General features: G+C 45.7%; 1 protein-coding gene across 8 annotated transcripts in view; it reads left to right on the top strand.

The window, feature by feature from the left end:
- Nucleotides 1-962: 962 nt before the first annotated feature.
- The window catches only part of LOC311029037 (uncharacterized protein), a 40254-nt gene continuing 21574 nt past the window's right edge, over nt 963-19642 (top strand). For 6 of the 8 annotated variants that reach the window (XR_014598839.1, XR_014598840.1, XM_084033897.1 and 3 more), the window contains exons 1-28: nt 4415-4605; nt 5435-5964; nt 6865-6936; nt 7972-8073; nt 8514-8624; nt 8734-8844; nt 8936-9046; nt 9155-9265; nt 9385-9498; nt 9641-9751; nt 10363-10470; nt 10583-10693; nt 11074-11184; nt 11843-11953; nt 12036-12146; nt 12814-12924; nt 13037-13144; nt 14054-14164; nt 14252-14362; nt 14480-14590; nt 14802-14912; nt 15005-15115; nt 16122-16232; nt 16376-16486; nt 17286-17393; nt 17995-18105; nt 18524-18634; nt 18867-18977. Coding sequence is in view for 6 of the 8 variants with exons in the window: in XM_084033897.1 (XP_083890023.1) it covers nt 5446-5964; nt 6865-6936; nt 7972-8073; nt 8514-8624; nt 8734-8844; nt 8936-9046; nt 9155-9265; nt 9385-9498; nt 9641-9751; nt 10363-10470; nt 10583-10693; nt 11074-11184; nt 11843-11953; nt 12036-12146; nt 12814-12924; nt 13037-13144; nt 14054-14164; nt 14252-14362; nt 14480-14590; nt 14802-14912; nt 15005-15115; nt 16122-16232; nt 16376-16486; nt 17286-17393; nt 17995-18105; nt 18524-18634; nt 18867-18977 (3351 nt within the window). In the remaining 2 variants the exon portion in view is untranslated. Of the gene's footprint in view, nt 1158-1265; nt 1454-4414; nt 4606-5434; nt 5965-6864; nt 6937-7971; nt 8074-8513; nt 8625-8733; nt 8845-8935; nt 9047-9154; nt 9266-9384; nt 9499-9640; nt 9752-10362; nt 10471-10582; nt 10694-11073; nt 11185-11842; nt 11954-12035; nt 12147-12813; nt 12925-13036; nt 13145-14053; nt 14165-14251; nt 14363-14479; nt 14591-14801; nt 14913-15004; nt 15116-16121; nt 16233-16375; nt 16487-17285; nt 17394-17994; nt 18106-18523; nt 18635-18866; nt 18978-19642 lie in introns of those variants that run through there. The other 2 variants (XM_084033896.1, XM_084033898.1) reach the window with 2 other exon arrangements.

Here is a 19642-nt window from a genome sequence, read left to right as displayed (position 1 = left end):
GCTTTGTAGTGAGAACAAATCACCGTGAGAGCAGAATACCAGAGCATGTATCTGAGTCATGCCTCACAGCCTTACGTAACTCCGTTCTGATGGACTCCAGCAGCACCGCTGCACGGCTCAGCGGGCTGCAGCGTTTCCTCCGAAGGTTGAAGTGAACAGCAAGCTGGAGCCGAGAGACAGAAATATGACTGTTGTTGTTGGGGTTGTTGTGGGCTGTAAATCTGTTTGGCAACATCAAATAACCAATAGTTGCTCAGGTAAAATTCTGTTTTAGATGCTTTGAGATTCTCCTGTTCTCTTGTTAAATGAAACCTGTGTTCAGTATATATGGAAGTGTTGTATGTTGTACAGTTCCTGTCTGAATGCTAAACAGGAACTCAAGATGGAAAATCCACCTTCAGACACTCTCTGGAACAAACTGACGTGGCATCATCTTTATTTCTGCTATCTATATTGCGATATGGAAAACTAACCCTAACCATTTTAAGTTAAATGTGTTAATTTGATGCAGAGCTGAGAGCTACATTCAGAGTCTAGATGTATAGACACTTTAGAAACGGAAAAACGACGGTTTCTCTGTGTTTTTCCTCTCCGGAGCTCTAGAATGAAGCTCTTTCATTTGGAGGCGCCCCAAACAAAATCATTCATGTGTCTAAATTATGTTTAAGATTAAATTTTCTTGAGCATTTTCGTAAATATTGCAACACGTAAATATGTGTTAAATGTGGATGTCTTCGGGTGTGGAGGGTGAACATTCCTTTTGTCCGTCTCCGTCTCGCTCTGCTGCAGGTGAAGTACAAGAAGGACTTCGAGGAGAGTAAAGGCCGAGGCTTCAGCATCGTGTCCGACACTCCGGAGATGCAAAGACTCAGAAAGACTCAGGAGCAGATCAGTATTGTATGTATACACACACACACACACACACACACACACACACACACACACACACACACACACACACACACACACACACTATGTTTGTGTTTGTATGCAAGTGAAATGTGTGTGAAAGAGAGGGGGTGCACTTTGGTCAGTGAGCTCAATCACACACACACACACAAACACTCACACACACACACACACACACACCATCAGGCCATCTAGTGTTGATGACATCAGCTGTTTGAAGAGGAGCTTCTCCTTCTGGACCAGTGGGAGTAAGTGACCACGATTCTTTATTTTAAGTCATTTAAAGGTGTGATGTTTGTGATTAAGTTAACCCGTTGGATCTGTGTGTGTGTGTGTGTGTGTGTGTGTGTGTAGAGATGACCCAGTGACCCCCAGCTGACCTGCTTTACACTACGTTAAGTCTACAGTCACACATCAGCCTTCGGGGGGCAATTTGGGATTCAGAATGTTGCCCGAGGGCACATGGGCTGCTGCGGAGGGAATTGAACTGCTGATCTTCGGATTGAAGGGCGACCCGCTCTACCTCTGAGCCACAAACAACAAGGTAGGGAGTGTTTTCCCTGTAGATTTGATCTCTTTCTCTTTTTCACAAAAAAAAAAAAACAGTTTTCAAACGTTTTCATTGCTGCAACACTTACATTTCCCCTCTGACAAATCAACCAAGAAGCAAAAAAACACTGAAATCTGTGCAAAAACAAGGCTTGCTTCAAGGCATGAACAGGTAGCGAAGTGGCTAAACATCAAGGGAATTGTAGTCCTGCCTGTGACGGACTACAAGTGACAGAGTGTCTATAATGAAGAGACCGTTGAGGAGCACTAAATAGCACATTGACCGTACACAAGACAGAAAATGAGATGCAACAATACAGATGAATGCATCAAACGGAGTCTGTTGTGGTTTATTCAGAGAAAAACACTCGTTTTATTTCATCTCGATGCAGCAAACCCTCGAGAACGATGGAACTCACTTCAAACAGCATCGGCTCTCCTTTTATTCTCCTGTCATTCTCACCTCCCTCCTCTCTGTTTTGGTTTTCCTCCCCCTCCTCCCCCCTCCTCCCCCTCCTCCCCCTCTGTCTACCTGACCGAGTGATCGCATTATTCCGCCGTGTTAATACGACCACTTTAATTAATACACACACATTCTATCTCTCTCTCTCTCTCTCTCTAAAGTGCCGTGGCATTCAACAGCCCACACGTTATTTTATTACTCTGCTCTTCTCAAGGCTGACTCGGAGCTGATGCAAGAGGAGGTGGGAGGAGGAGGAGGTGGGAGGAGGAGGAGGGTCGTAGGAGGAAGGTGTGAGGCCGGATCGAAGACGAGGGTTTTTACGTTTGCTTGAAGATGAATCTTCCTCGTAGTGAAACCAAAAGCAGCAGATAAATATATGGGGTTTAAATATGTGGCCAAATGAGATGTTTAATAATGTGTTCCCCTTAAATTTGAAAAGCCATTAAAGGTCAAATGTGACTTTACGGGATTAAAGATACAAGAAAAAGGAAACTTTGGATATTCTCTGAGATTCAAGTTTTCCAATCGATTTGTTGTTTTCTTCTCAACGTCTCTTCAAAGTCTCGACGCTGATGAATCGATAACCTGTTGATTCTGGGCTGCAGTCACCAGTATCTGCTTTATTGATAAATCCGATTTGCAAATCTGATCGGGACATCCAACCCTCTGAAGGTTGTGTAAGGAAGCCATGTGGCTTAACAACATTTCAGAGACTATTGAGCTTTTTTCTGTTTTTCTTGTTAATTTATTTAGGCTAAAAGAACATCTAAATAGTTTTTGTCTTTTACCACTTTAAACTCAGAGAATATTCATGATTTTTTCCCTCATAAATGCAAAACTTTGATTTCAGAGATTTTTCTCTGAATATTACCCCATTCCCCTGCTCCGTTTTTATTTACTTATTTATTTGACCTTTAGTGGCCCTAATATACCATTGTACTATGTTCAATTATAAACATCAAAATCAATTCAGACCGCAAATCTCTCTCTTACTTTACGAAGTAATTCAGTAGGAAAACTGAAATCTCAGTGTGTGTTTTTTCCTGCCGTTACGGTAAACCTGGTTCACATCAGGACGAGATCACAGGGATTTCTCCCAGGAAAAGCTTTGTGTGTTTCTGAATGCATTAGTGAGATCTGAGGGAGAGACAAAGAAAACTGCGTCTCCAGAAATGTGTCTTTGAGAAGAGACGGTTTTATTCCCCGGAGACGCCTGTTTACTGGGAATCTGGGTGTTTTTACAAACACATGAAAAATACAGGACAATAACTTCTCATTTAATGTGATGAACAAGTGACATAATAAGTAGACTGAATACTGATGATTGGATTGATACAAATATGGAGTTTACCACAGCTGGAAGGTGCTGGAAAAGCATGGAAATGCACCTTGAAATGATTGGAAAGTGCTTGAATGTGACTTTGGAGAAGGGGGAGGAACCCTGAACATAAGACCACCAACACCCGATGCGGTCTGTTAAGGCAGTTTCTTTCTCGCTCCTGCACACGCTTTGTGTGAAGAATGCTCATGGTTTTTTAATGAATGACGATATTTATTCTATTTCTTTATTTGAGGTCTTAATGTGTTTATGGATGAGACGTATGACGTCATTATGCAGACGATGCAGCGCTACTGGTGATAAATACATTTCTTGTTGTTGTTGTTGTGTGGCAGCAGATGGTCGTTCTGCTCCGCTCCGTCTTTTATCGGGTCGGCGTCCTGTTTACCTCGGCCGCCATCTGACACTCCGATCACACTGCCAGACTACCTGCTGCCTCTGAGCCACTCCAACCCTGAACCCCCGTCTGAGTATCTGGACCCGTAGGAACCTCTTAAAATAATCATTGTTTACAGATTCATATTTTAATTCTATTTTATCACAATTTCTCAACATATTAAACAAACAGGAAGATTTATATCTGCTCAATAAAGGTTGATTTCGTGTTAAGGTTGTTTTTTGGACATATTTTAAAATTTGGAGGAAATAAAGTTTGGGATCAAATCATTTCGGGGGACCCCCTGCAGTAACACTGCGGACCCTCTAGGGGTCCCGGACCCCCATTGAAGATCTCTGTAAGTAACAAAAATCAGCTTCCTATATAGTACCGATAATAACTGTTACATAAAATGAGATTAATAACTATTACATAATGAGATGAACATTTATTGAGAGGAAATCCAGGTGTTGCAGCAGCAGAAATAAATAGAATAAGAATAGAGGTAAGAATAGAATCTATAAAAGAGCATTCCTTCCAGCTTACGATATTTACTGAACTCACCTTCAAGCCCTCAACACACACACACACACACACACACACACACACACACACACACACACACACACACACACACACAATGTACCCAACACTGGCACTGTGGTTGGGATGAAGGGCACGGCGGCGATAAGGTTTCGAGTAGAGGGCTAAATGTGGAAGTCAAAAAGCGATAAGAAGAACCCGACGAACCGGCAACCAGAAGACAGTCAGACTTCACACGGTTGAGATCAGAAGTCCAGTTTATTACGAGGTCAAACCCTGAGACGCCGAAAGGTCGAAGGAGACTCTGAGCCGAAGAAGAAGAAGAAGAAGAAGAGAGAGTGACCAACAACGTTTAAGGAGCTGAGAAAACAGTGATATTCAGAGAAGTTTGAAAGCTGAGGGCTGATCCAAACACCGGAGGACAAGGTGAGTGTGGCGGTCAGGAGGCTGATTGTGAGAACGGGATGCTGGGAAAGAGTTTAAAAACCTTCTTCAAAGAAGCTTCTGGGCTGAAGACTATGAAGAGGAGGCGACATCCAGAGGGGATTTCTGTCTGAACACGCGTGGACGCCACATCGTCGGTCACTGTTACTAACAGGGAAGGTAGATTGGTCGAAGCGTCGGTCCAGAGAAATGACCTGGTGGCCCGTCGCTGTGAACGCAGCATGAGGAATCAAACTGATGAGGTGACCTTGACGGTCGTAATATAAAGGGTCACGATGGGAGAGTTGATCCGTGAGGGGAAGCCCTACTTTCCGGAGTGCACCATGATTTCCCAATGATTCTATTCATACTCCTTCAACAACAACATCAACTAAACAGCTGGGCAGCATTTAGCCTCCGTAACTTGGTTTTAACCACAGCAACAGAAAACAGCTGTCTGCGGCTCGCAGCTCTCTCCCTCTCTCTCTCCCTCTCTCTCTCTCGCTCTCTCTCTCTCTCTCTCTCACGTTTCATCTTTGTCAACAAAAACAAATGGAAAGTTAAATTAGGGCCGAAACTTGTGTTTACAACCACAAAAGGCGAGCACGCTACGAAACCACACTACGTGACCTCTCCGCTCAGGCCCGACCCCTCCTAAGGATGAGGCCTTCAGGTGACCACGGAAATCTAGGTTTCCAGTGCAGCGCCGGGTTTATAAGAAAATACTTCTAAACCCGTCTGCAGGGCTCAGAAACTGTTGTTGTTGTTGTTTACGTTGCTTCTTACCTCGTCTTTATTAGTTACTTCATGAAGTTTCCTTATCTGTCCTCAGAGGAGGCTGACATGGAGGAAGAGGAGGCCCCAGCTGCTCCGCTGTGTGTCGGGGAGGTGACGGAGGTCATGATGGTGGAGGCAGAGGAAGAAGAGTGTATCCGGGAGATCGCCGTGACGACGGTGACCACGAGAAGAACGGATGTAGAGGAGGAGGAAGAGGAGTCTCCAGCTGCTCCGCTGTGTGTCGGGGAGGTGACGGAGGTCATGACGGTGGAGGCAGAGGAAGAAAAGTGTATCCGGGAGATCGCCGTGACGACGGTGACCACGAGAAGAACGGACATGGAGGAGGAAGAGGAGGCTCCAGCTGCTCCGCTGTGTGTCGGGGAGGTGATGGAGGTCATGATGGTGGAGGCAGAGGAAGAAGAGTGTATTCGGGAGATCGCCGTGACGACGGTGACCACGCGAAGGACGGATGTAGAGGTGGAGGAGGAGGCTGGGACCGACGGACTAACGGAGGGAGGAGAAGAGGAGCACGGAGAGGAAGAGGAGGGTCAGGCAAAGAAGCTGCTGGGAGCTTGGGAATCAGAGGTGAGGACTTACAAATTATACATTATGTTTTCATATAAATATAAATTTAGATTTTAGAGGGAATGAACATGAAAAAGCAGCAAACGCCCCGAGGCTCCATCAGAGCTGAAGTGGACCAGAAACAGAACTGAGTCCAGTTTCTGTTGCTCCACTTTTTGATCCACTTCAAGAGGACTTGAGGAGGTCTCTGCAGGCACCCTTGTCACCAATCTGGATGTCCTGGTCTCTACATGTCCATTTCCAGTTTCTAAAGTTTCCAGTCAGGATGCTTTCTAGGAACCGTAAAAGAAAAGGAAAACTCATAATTCAGCAGGTTTCCTGCAGATCTTGATGAAATGATTAAATGTGAGGAAGAACGGTAATTAATCTGTTATCTCTGATTTGGACTAGATGTTCCAGCTTGCGTGATACCTTTTTGGAGAAGTTTTAAGAATGCAATGATGTCTGACTCAGCTTTTTAAATTTAATTGGAGCTTTAATTGCTCACCTGTGGATTTAAAATCTATTCTTTTCCATGTTCCTAACAAATATGATTAAATATAATTTGTGTGCTTATGTAAAACCGGCGGAAGCCGGCAGGCATATGAACTGAAGTTTTAATGATCTAATTCCCCTGTTAAACAGGACTTTAGTTTCCTGTGACTGTGCCTTTGTGTTGACCTTGGCGTGGAGTGTTTCTGTGCGGCTCAGAGAGGATTAGTGGAACCACGGATGGAAATGTGTCGTTGTTAGCCTTTTGATGGTTAAAGCCTGTTATTTTCTAGTTATTTTCTGTTGCTGTGAAATCATCTTCAAACAACCATATTTATTCAAGTTTCTCTCCAAGAACTAAATGTGATTCTGATACCTGATATGGGGAGTGTATTTTAAATATTCAGAATGAGAATATCGTGCTTCCAGGCCTCCTCCGACGTGAAGCCTCCTCGCCCAGACCCGGCCTTCAACAGGAGGTGCAGCCTGCTCCTCAGCGATGTGAGGCCATGCAGTTAGCTGTCTGTCTGCCTGTCTGTCTGCCTGACTGTGTGTGTGTCTGTCTGTGTGTGTGTGTGTGTGTCTGTCTGACTGACTGTCTGTCTGTCTGTCTGTCTGTGTGTGTGTCTGTCTGTCTGTGTGTGTGTTTGTGTGTGTGTCTGTCTGTCTGACTGTCTGTCTGTCTGTGTGTGTGTGTGTGTGTGTGTGTGTGTGTGTGTGTCTGTCTGTCTGACTGTGTGTGTGTTTGTGTGTGTGTGTGTGTGTGTGTGTGTCTGTCTGTGTGTCTGTCTGTGTGTCTGTCTGTGTGTGTGTGTCTGTCTGTCTGTCTGTCTGACTGTCTGTCTGTCTGTGTGTGTGTGTGTGTGTGTGTGTGTGTGTGTGTGTCTGTCTGTCTGTCTGTCTGTCTGTCTGTGTGTCTGTCTGTCTGTCTGCCTGCCTGTCTGTCTGCCTGCCTGTCTGACCTCGGGGATCATAGGTGGGATCACTCACCACCATCCTAAAGCCAGTTTAGAGATGTTGCTGTTACCATGGTAACTGAGAGAGAGAGAGAGAGAGAGAGAGAGAGAGAGAGAGAGAGAGAGAGAGAGAGCCCACTATAACCAGTGGTGGAAAGTACTTTTACTTAAATACTGTACTTAAGTATAAACGAGCAGCCAGAACATAACAATAATAATAATTATAATAATCTGTTTATTCATCACTATTAATAACATAATAATGTAGAGATAATAATGAGAAGCAGGACGTCAACATATCTGTATAATACTTCATTACTTTCATGACTTTTACGTGTACTTATACATCGTGGTGATGTACTGGAGTTAAAGATCGGAGTACTTGTGACTATAATAAAGAATGTATGATGTGCATGAGGATATGTGTGATGTCTGGTGAACCTTTAGTGTTCGTGTTGACGCTTGGAGAGCGATCTCATACTGACTGCTGATTCAACTGTACACACACACACACACACACACACACACACACACACACACACACACACACACACACACACACACACGTGTCCTCCTGCAGGTGAAGTACAAGGAGGACTTTGAGAAGATGAGGGGTCAGAGTCTGTTTGTTCCTGGAGCCGAACTCATCCACGCCAAAAACATCAGCGCCGTCATATCTGAGGTCTGCACGTCACAGTTCTATTTTTATTCTTGTGCATATTTATTGTATTGTACATATTATTTTTTTTACACATTTCTAATTTCAATTTGTTTTCCATATTTATTGATGTTGCAGATTGTAGGATACATATGTTTTACACATTTCTTATTTCTATTTTTCCATAATGTTTTTGTTTTTTTAATTTCATATTCCTATTTTTATTTATTCCTATTTATTTTTGTTATATATTGTATACTTTTAAAACAAATATTCCTATTTTACATAATTTTTATTTATATTGTAGTATCTGTTTTTTATTTCTTATTTCTAATTTTCCAGATTTAGATTTAGTGTGGTACACACACACACACACACACACACACACACACACACACACACACACACACACACCCTGTTTGTATTGATCCTGCGTTGTGATCAGTTTTGTGTCGCTGCTTCAGTCCAAGTACAAGGAGGAGGGCAGGAAGGAGGCCTCCATGTCTCTGTACTCCGTCCTGCCGGACACTCCTGAGACTCAGCACGCCAGAGAGGCTTCGGAGCTGCAGAGTGAGGTAGCTACACGTCGCCATGCCAACACGAGGTCACCAACTGGATGAGATACACCTGAAGTCGTGGTCACGTGACCGCAGCATGACCACGTCCCATTTATCTGCGTTTCAGATCAAATACAAAGGAAACGTGAAGGCGGAGATTTCCTCGTCTCTTTACTCTCTGCTGCCGGAAACCACGGAGACGCAGTTTGTCAAAGAGCTGACGGAGATGCAGAGCGAGGTCAGACGTGATGGAGGGATGATGGATGGATGGATGGACGAGTTGTGGCGAATGAGGGATGGATTTGTTGAATTCCGTGTCTGCTCCTCAGAACAAGTACAAGGAGGAAGGCAGGAAGGAGATGAGCAGCAGTTTGTACTCCCAGATGCCCCAGACCTCGGAGACGCAGCTGGCCAAAGCCGTCCACGAGTTTCAGAGCGAGGTCAGAACACACACACCTGGAGAGACGAGGTTCTACCTGGACAGGAAGTAACAGGAGCAGTCCACCTCGGGAACACGGGAGGCTGAAACGTTGTTTGTTCCGTTTCAGAAAAAGTACAAAGAAGACGGGAAGAGAAAGGCCTCCATCTCTCTCTACTCCCAACTCCCTGAAACCCCGGAGATCCAACACGCTCTGGAGATGTCACAGCTGCACAGTGAGGTACATTCCCGGGGTTGATGGGAAATGTGGTATCACACTCTATATATTGAAAACATATTGCCATGGACTATAAGTAATAAATAATTCTAATAATAATAATAATTCTCTCTGTCTCTCAGGTGAATTATCGCCCTAAGGTGCTGGTTAAAGGCGCTCCCTCGCCTCTTTACTCCCAGCTGCCCGACACCACGGAGATCCAGTTTGCCAGGGAGATGACGGAGCTGCACAGTGAGGTACGGTAGAGGTCAGAGGTCATTCCAGCGCTTTCACGTGGAGAGTTTATTTAATTCGGTGTTCCGAGGTCATTCTTACTCTATTAATATCATAAAAATGGATTGTAAATAAATAACTGTTGACGGGTGTTTTTGTCTCCAGAGTAAATACAAGGAGGGCGGCAGAAGGAGCCTCTCTCAGAGTTTCTACTCCCAGCTACCAGAAACCACAGAGACTCAGTTCGCTAAAACCGTCACTGAGCTGCAGAGCGAGGTGAGACGGTCGTGGAGGACTGAACAGAGAAACCATGAAATCACTACTATCGCTGCTTTGTACATGTTGAAGGCCCAGATCCATCAGGAGACCGAACGCTGCCCTGTGTGGGTTCATGACATCATAATAGAATCCTTAACATCAATAACCAGATAAAAGGATGCAGAAATAACTCCATCATGATGGTGATCAGTAAAAAGTGCTGAGTCATGCTTTGTTAGGTCAGTCTGCAAGACCACAAGATAACTACTGTTAAAACGCTGGTTTTCTGAATGGAGTCTGGTTGATGGTGCTAGGCTACGCTAACGTTGTAGCTGCTCCATCAACACTCCAAATAAGGTCATCTAGACATAAATACAGCAGAGACCTTGTTGTTTGGACCACAGACAGTCTCTGGTTCCTCCACATAGTCTGGTCTGGTCTCTGGACTCATGTGAGCTACTATCTAGACCTCTGGGGGACCACAGACAGTCTCTGGTTCCTCCACCTAGTCTGGTCTGGTCTCTGGACTCATGTGAGCTACTATCTAGACCTCTGGGGGACCACAGACAGTCTCTGGTTCCTCCACAGAGTCTGGTCTGGTCTCTGGACTCATGTGATTTTATTTCCAGATGCGCTACAAGGAATCGGGTAAGAAAGGCGGGTCGTGTTTGTACTCTCTTCTCCCGGAGACGTTGGAGACGGCTCACGCTAAGGAAGTCTCCGAGCTGCTCAGCGAGGTCCGTCCTCCGTCATCACACCACAAACACGGAGCTCATAATATCTGGAGAACGCATTCGGTTTGTTGTCGACTCAGACAGGAAGTGACCTACTGACTCTAAATGATCGCAGGTGAAGTATAAAGAGGAGGGTAAGAAGGAGATGAGCATCAACCTGTACTCTCTGCTGCCGGAGACCATCGACACGCAGCACGCTAGAGAGGCCACCAGCCTGCAGAGTGAGGTACTCACACCAACACAACACAACACACACAACACAACACAACACTACACAACACCTACACAACACACACAACACCAACACCAGGATCTGTTAGTGGAATTAGTTTACCTTTCATTTGTGGTCCTTCTGTAAAAAGCTGTCTCCAAACATCATGTTGGTTGTTTAGAGGACAATAACATCTCATTTAATGTGATGAACAAGTGACATCATAAGTAGACTGAATACTGACCATTGGATTGATACAAATATGGAGTTTACCACAGCTGGAAGGGGCTGGAAAAGCATGGAAATGCACCTGGAAGTGCTTGGATAGTGCTTGAGGTTGACTTAGAGAAGGTGGAGGAACCCTGTGTTGAGTTCATCCCTCTTGTCTCCTGCAGGTGAAGTACAAGGAAGGTGTGAAGCAGAAGATCCAGACCAGCTTGTACGCTCGGCTGCCGGAGACCACGGAGACACAGCTGGCCAAGCAGCTGTCTGCGCTGCAGAGCCAGGTACGTGTCATCCAACTGATGCGTATCCCAAGATGCATTGTGTGCCGTTGACGAGTTAAATCAGCAGCTGGAGATGTTGCAGAATAAACTCTCTCAGCCTGAAATATATCATGATGATGATTCTCCATCAGAATATCAACTCTGTGCTCTTCTAGTGATGTTAACGGGAATCCTCTGAAGGATACAAATGTCTTTCTCAGTAGACCGTTCGGCCTTCATGGCCACAACTGATGCCTCACTAACGCTTCAGTTCTCCACGGCGGCGGCGGCGCCCTGGGGGAACGGCAGTGACACCACAGAAGAAGACAGAATAAATAATGGATTCAAAAAGCTCATTTTGAATCTTTAATATTGTCTTGATAGCTGACTAGTGGAGCTGCAGGGAAACTTTTACTAAGAAAACAACTCTGCCGCCATAAAGTAGTGTGTGTGTGTGTGTGTGTGTGTGTGTGTGTGTGTGTGTGTGTGTGTGCATGTAATACTGAAGTCTCTATATGACCTAGATAACCAAACAAAACCATCATTTTCTAAATAATTTCTGGTGCTCTGGAAATGCTGCAGCTTTTGTCCACAGGGGGCGCCAAAGTAAACACATGAAAGTTGCTTGTTGTAGCTAACGGCCATGGGACCTTGTTTCGCGGTGTGTTGGTGTCTGCAGGCGAAGTATAAAGAAGCCGGGAGGAAGGAGGTGAACAGCTGCCTGTACTCTCTGCTGCCTGAAACCCTGGAGACGCGGCACGCCAAGGAGACCGGCGAGCTGCTCAGCGAGGTAACGGAGACGGTCGTGGACGCGCTCGACCAATCAGAATGCCCCGATGGAGGTGACGCGTGTTTTCCTGATGTCTCCTCAGATTAAGTACAAGGAGAGCGGGAGGAAGGAGAGGTCCAGCTCCCTGTACGCCAGCCTGCCCGACACCTCGGAGACCAGCTTCGCCAGGGAGATGACGGACATGCAGAGCGAGGTACCGCCCCCAAACCTCACTCACACTCTTTAATGCTTTCAGAATATTTATGAACAGATGACACTGAAAATGAAAACGTCAGATTCACCTGAAATTAAAGGAATTGAGATATCGTGACACACATGGCTGTTATGAATGATGATATTAATATTAGATGTTTCTAAAATGAATATTAGCCAATAATATGCGTGTTAGATGCATTATTAATTATATAAGTCAAAAACAATTTTCACATGAAAAAGCAACTTTGTCAAATGGAAACAGCGGTGACGATGATTTTTTATTCGTGAATGGAAACTAAGTGAGAACAAGGAGGAGCTTTTTAAGATCTTCCTCGGCTCGTCACTTTTGATGTTTTTATCTGGAGTCGGGCATCACAAGTGATTATCATCAGAAAAGGATCAAAGAGGTTTTCTGTGCCGCTGACTTTAATTAGCATTTTAATAATGTTGTAGAGAAATGGTCCTGATGAGGCCTGGAGACCACGAAGAGAAAACTCCTAAAAATAGTGATGAAACACATAGAAGAGACTTTAATATGAAGGCAAAAGCATTAGCATTGCAGAAGTAAATTGTTGATTTGTCGTGTTTGGATTAGTTCCCCTCGAACCCCGTAGAAGTGTCCAGAGCACGGACCCTTAATCCACTTAGACTGCTGTCTCTAACAGATGAAGTACAAGGAGGACGGGATGAAGACCCTCTCACACAGCGTCTACTCTACGCTCCCAGAGACCGCCGACACTCAGTTCGCTAAAACCGTGTCGGAGCTGCAGAGCGAGGTGACCCAACGGTTATCATGTTAAACCTTCTATCCATGAAAACAGTTCCGTTTAACCAACCCGTTCACACGATATGATACAGATGATTGTTACGTCTCTAAATGTCTTGTAGATGAAGTACAAACGGGGACAGAAGGACGCCTCCACATCTCTGTACTCGACTCTCCCCGAGACTCTGGAGACGCTGCACGCCAAGGAGGCGTCAGAGCTGCAGAGCCAGGTAACACACACATCCATCCTCCATCCATCCATCCTCCATCCATCCTCCATCCATCCATCTGTCCATCCATCCTCCCTCCCTCCGTCTTCCATCCATCCATCTGTCCATCCTCCATCCATCCTCCCTCCCTCTGTCTTCCATCCATCCATCCTCCATCCATCCATCCTCCCTCCCTCCGTCTTCCATCCTCCATCCATCCATCCTCCATCCATCCATCTGTCCATCCTCCATCCATCCTCCCTCCCTCCGTCTTCCATCCATCCATCCTCCCTCCCTCCGTCTTCCATCCTCCATCCATCCATCCTCCATCCATCCATCCTCCATCCATCCATCTGTCCATCCTCCATCCATCCTCCCTCCCTCCGTCTTCCATCCTCCATCCATCCATCCTCCATCTGTCCATCCTCCATCCATCCTCCCTCCCTCCGTCTTCCATCCATCCATCTGTCCAGCCTCCATCCATCCTCCCTCCCTCCGTCTTCCATCCATCCATCCATCCATCCTCCATCCATCCTCCATCCATCCTCCATCCATCCTCCCTCCCTCCGTCTTCCATCCATCCTCCATCCATCCTCCATCCATCCTCCCTCCCTCTGTCTTCCATCCTCCATCCATCCATCCTCCATCCATCCATCTGTCCATCCTCCATCCATCCTCCCTCCCTCCGTCTTCCATCCTCCATCCATCCATCCTCCATCCATCCTCCATCCATCCTCCATCCATCCTCCCTCCCTCCATCTTCCATCCATCCATCTGTCCATCCTCCATCCATCCTCCCTCCCTCTGTCTTCCATCCATCCTCCCTCCCTCCCTCCCTCCCTCCATCCATCCATCTATCAATCCTCCCTCCCTCCCTCCCCCCTCCCTCCCTGAGTCCTGTACTGATGGATCCTGGTCTCTGTTGTGCAGCTCCGGTACAAGGCGTCCGTGAGGGCCGGTGGTCCTCCCAGTCTGTTCCAGCTGCTGCCGGAGACGTTGGAGACGGCCCACGCTAAGGAAGTGTCCGAGCTGCTCAGCGAGGTGACCACAGAACCTCGTCCTCCTCCAAGAGAAGGTTTCTGTTGGCTGCTGGATGAAGCTGCAAACTCTTCTGTTTCTCCTCCTCAGGTGAAGTATAAAGAGGAGGGTAAGAAGGAGATGAGCATCAACCTGTACTCTCTGCTGCCGGAGACCATCGACACGCAGCACGCTAGAGAGGCCACCAGCCTGCAGAGTGAGGTACTCACACCGGTCACCTCCTGTGTGTGGCGGTAGTTTGAGTTTGTGGGAAATAATACCAAATGAATGATACCTTGGACCAGCCTGTCTTTGTGATAGTTTCCTTGTCTCCTGCAGGTGAAGTATAAAGAAGGTCTGAAGCAGCAGAATAAGAGCAGTTTGTACGCTCGGCTGCCGGAGACCACGGAGACACAGCTGGCCAAGCAGCTGTCTGACCTGCAGAGCCAGGTATCGCATTCATATTTCTTTAACTAGAACCGATTTATGATGCATCAAAAAAATCCCCAATGCATTCTGGGAGAAAATACCTTTTCCCTTGTTTTGTTTTACCAAACCAGAGGAAGAAAAGTAACAATAAAATCTACATTTCTAATTCTGAAATGTCTGAAGCTGTGTTGCACAAAGCGGCTGAACTGACCGCGTTGATGTCGGTCTTTAGAACAAGTACAAGGAGGCGGGTCAGAGGGAGGCGGGGTCGAGTCTGTACGCCGGCCTGCCTGTCACCATGGAGACGCAGCACGCCAAAGAAGCCGCGGAGCTGCTCAGCGAGGTAGGAAGCAGCAAACGCGTCCTCGCTCACGTCTGATCAGGTCGGACGCTCACGTTGTCTTTGATGCTCCTCCCCTCACCGCTGTTTCACAGGTCAGATACAGAGGAGACGGGAGGAAGCAGATGTCCGGCTCGCTCTACGCCGCTCTGCCCGACACGTCGGAGACCAGCTTCGCCAGAGAGATGACCAGCATGCAGAGCGTGGTAAATAAACATTGTAACTCAGACGGCATGCTCCTTCATGACCTGGAGACATGAACACACATGTATGATTAGTATTGTTAAAGTTCCTCATGGTGTCCCGTATTATTATTCCACCTTTGCATCTGTTGTACTTCCTGATGCTCTGAAATGTTCCCCTCAAACACATTCAGTTGGTTTCCTTCTGAGTTCATGTCAACGTCTCTTCAAAGTGCCGATGCTGAGGATGATGAGTTTCCTCGGTGCTAAAACCAATGGCAAAGTATTATTTCATGGCATCCACTACAGGAATAAAATAATGCATGCGTACGTCTGGTGTTGCAAAGTGAAGGGAGGTGGTTGCACGACAAAAATGACTTTTTTTTACAGTAAATATACGACTTTAGTCTTCAGAAATGCACGGTGGATTTTTGGTCTCATCATGGGGTTTGTTTAGAGAAAGAACAATAACTTATAATAAAATAGGTGAAAATGTATATGAATATTTTGGCATCGCTCATCAATACTGGTTCTGCTGTTCTATTCAAGGTTTCCTAGCTTATATATTTAAAATAAACAATCACAAAAAAAATGTATTTTGTCAATTAAACTATAAAAAACTGAGCTGACTGGTGATTCTGGTCATATCAATATGATTAAAGCACAAACCGTCTCTCCACCTTCACACACTTCGGTGTGAGATGAAATAAAGCCGATGCCTCCTCTGAATCACTGAGTGAGCTGCAGTGAGAGTGCCGTTTGATTAGCTATAAATAATCACCGGCCCATTACGCAACGCTCTCTCATCAGACGCTGGGTTAGCATCGGGAACAGGATCAAAGGGGTCTGAGAGTCATTAATAGGATCCGATCCGTGGCCGGGGAACTGTGGGAGACCAGATTTGTACTTGGGGGGCCTTTGGTATCCAGGGTATCCAGGGATACCAAAGGTTTTTTGTTGAGGTCTCATTCAGGTGCAGATTCACAGATTAATAAACACGTTTCTGCACGTTTGTTTCCATCTTTTCCAGAACAAGTACAAGGAGGACGGGAGGAGGAGCCTCCCCCAGAGCTTCTACTCGCAGCTCCCCGAAACCACAGAGAGCCGCTTCGCTAAAACCGTCTCTGAGCTGCAGAGCGAGGTGAACTACTTCTAACGAGTGTTTGTCCAGTTGTACTCGGCTCCTCTAGTCTGGGTGAAATTCAACAGAATTGTCTCTATGCCTTAAGCAGGTGAATGATTGAAAGCAGATCAATATCATGTTTTTCTTGTTGGTATTTTTAGATGAAGTACAAAGAAGCAGGAAAGAAAGGAGCGGCGAACTCTCTGTACTCGACTCTACCTGAGACTCTGGAGACGCAGCACGCCAAAGAGGCTTCACAGCTGCAGAGTCAGGTACCTGAACGCCAGACAGACAGGTACACAAACATCAGACAGACAGGGACACGAACATCAGACAGACAACATCTGTCCAGCTGTCCCGGTTCATCCTGAAGCTGAAGGTGTTGTGATATCCCAGTCCTGCATCTCGGCTGCTTATTCAGCCAGGAGGGATGTTTTGGGTTGTCTGAGGTTCTGGTCTGAGGTGCTGGTCTGAGGTTCTGGTCTGAGGTTCTGGTCCACAGTCAGTGTTTAATCTGCAGCAGATGGAAAAGCAATATGATGGGGCGAACAAACAAAACAAATGAAAATCAGGCGGGGACCTCTGGTTCTGAAAATTCAAGCCAAGGCTGAAGTGCCTTCAAACTTGCATTATCTCTACTGGCCATCAGGGGGCGACTACTCTGGTTGCAAAAAAGAAGTCTGATTGCATGGAAGTCAATGGAAAACAAAATCTTGTTGAGCCTTCGATTGAACTTAGTTCCGCCCTCTAGTGTCACTTCTGGTTGAAAAAAAAAACAAGATGGAGACAGCCAAAGACCAAGATGTTGAACTTCAAGCCAATTGGTGACATCGTCATGATATGTCCACTTCCTTTATCCAATCTGAAATGAGTATTTTTGGACTCTGGTGTCTTTGAAGAGAGCATGAACAACGCTGCAGTAGTTAACGGACTGTGGACAACCTCAGACAACACGGACTGTCCCTTTAAAGAGATCCACTGAGGACGTACTGTGTTGTGCTTTTATCCCTCCATCGTGCTCTCTCGTCCCGTTTCATTGAAGATGAAGTGATTGTGTGTTTTCTTTCTCAGCTGAAGTACAAGCAGAGTGTGAAGAGAGACGCCTCCAGTCTGTTCCACCTGATGCCAGAAACCATCGACACCCAGTTCGCCCGGCAGCAGACGGAGATGCTCAGTGAGGTGCGACGGGTTTTTATAGCTGTTCAACCATCAGCTGGAAACTTTAACTATCCATAAAGCTGTATTACAACCATTAATGACAGTTAGTTGTTTTCCTTGCTGTGAACAAGCAGAACATGTAAAACAATGTAAGAGAACAACATTACTCCATTACTTTAGACATCCAATAATATATTAATAAATAAATACTTCAGTGTCGAACGTCAAGTACATAAACGGATCTCCCATCTACACATATACACGAGTAATTATATACATCTGTACCTACAAATAAGTAAATAGTATTTAATGATAACTACGTTAATTATAGCAGTAAATAAATGATGATTCGTACTTATGCATTCTCCTGTGTATATCTATATACACATCAAAAGGTGTAAGTGTTAAAAAAAATAATAATAGTAATAAAAAAAGGTAAAAATAAAAAGGGAATAATAATGAAAATAAATTAATAAAATAAATGACAATATTAATATTAATAATAGTAAAACAGAATAAATAAAAATTGAATAAAAACCAAACACTGGAGAGGAGGGGATAAGAATCACGTTTAATAAAGTAATTTCTATCTCTTGATTTTCCTCTTGTTTTCCATCACAAGGTCAAGTACAAAGAGGACGGTAAGAAAGAGCTGGAGGTCACCCTGTACTCTCTGCTCCCCGACCCCATCGACCTCCAGCACGCCAAGGAGCTGACCGCCATGCAGAGTGAGGTGGGTTCCAAGCCCTGGACCGAATCCTCAACGGGACACGATCACCCACAGACCTCATATCATTCACACAGGAGGAAGCGTGTCATATAAAAATCAACAATCCTCTGCACACGTGGCTGAGCTGCAACGTAACACGTTGTGTTTGTTTTTCTAACATCTTTCAGGGTGTCTCACTTGATTCATTAATCAGAAAGATGTATTGGGTCTTCATGAAGAAGACAAAAAAAACCTAATCAACTTATTCTTAATTTTATGTGCATTTAATTTCCGAAGCATTTAGACGAGGACGGACAGAGCTCGTCTGCTGTAATGACTCCGGTCAGCAGACTTGGGGAACCACGGCTGGATGCAAACAGCCCTTTTCTCATTATCTTCAAGCACCGAACCTGAATGTGATTCTTCTCTGCACCTCTTCCAGACTAAATACAAAGAGGCCGGCAGGAAGCAGACGTCGACGTCGCTGTACCACCGACTCCCCGAGACTCTGGAGACCCAGCACGCCAAGGAGGCCTCGCAGCTGCAGAGTCAGGTACTGGTGCATCACGCCTCAGGCCTTTAGTGTCAGAACTAAGAGGAGTCCTCTCTCTTGGTGCTCCAATATGACAGGAAACAGGCTTTAGGTGGACTAGTTCTAACATCACAGAAACCTGTGTACACTTCAGCTGACAGGAGGGTAAAGTGTGGTGGGCATGTTTCATGTAAATGTCTAATTGGTCCTCCTCAGTCAGTGTCCATGTTCTTGTTCTCCTCCTGTCCTGCAGGTTTTGTACAAAGAGGCCGTTAAGAAGGAGCTGTCGTGTCCCGTTTACCACCAGCTGCCCGACACAATGGAGACCCAGTTTGCCCGAGAGCTCACCGACATGCAGAGTCAAGTAAGAGCAAAGAATAACCATCAGTTACCCCTAAAAATAGATCCTGAAGCAGATTTTTTCAGTTTGTCCTGATCAGAAATGCACAAGCTGTACAGCTGCTGTGTGAGCGGAGCAGTGATGGAGAAGACCGAAAACCAAGATGGAGAAGGCCGAAAACCAAGATGGAGAAGGCCGAAAACCAAGAAGGAGAAGGGCCGAAAACCAAGAAGGAGAAGGCTGAAAACCAAGAAGGAGAAGGCTGAAAACTAAGAAGGAGAAGGCCGAAAACCAAGAAGGAGAAGGCCGAAAACCAAGATGGAGAAGGCTGAAAACTAAGAAGGAGAAGGCCGAAAACCAAGAAGGAGAAGGCCGAAAACCAAGATGGAGAAGGCTGAAAACCAAGAAGGAGAAGGCCGAAAACCAAGAAGGAGAAGGCTGAAAACTAAGAAGGAGAAGGCTGAAAACCAAGAAGGAGAAGGCCGAAAACCAAGATGGAGAAGGCCGAAAACCAAGAAGGAGAAGGCCGAAAACCAAGATGGAGAAGGCCGAAAACCAAGAAGGAGAAGGCCGAAAACCAAGAAGGAGAAGGCCGAAAACCAAGAAGGAGAAGGTTGAAAACCAAGATGGAGAAGGCTGAAAACCAAGAAGGAGAAGGCTGAAAACCAAGAAGGAGAAGGTTGAAAACC

The sequence above is a fragment of the Eutrigla gurnardus genome (genome assembly GCF_963514095.1).
Source record: "Eutrigla gurnardus genome assembly, chromosome: 18".
In the NCBI taxonomy this organism is placed as follows: Eukaryota; Metazoa; Chordata; class Actinopteri; order Perciformes; family Triglidae; genus Eutrigla; species Eutrigla gurnardus.
Note: the sequence above shows the minus strand (reverse complement) of the source record. Positions and strands in the feature narration are given on the sequence as shown.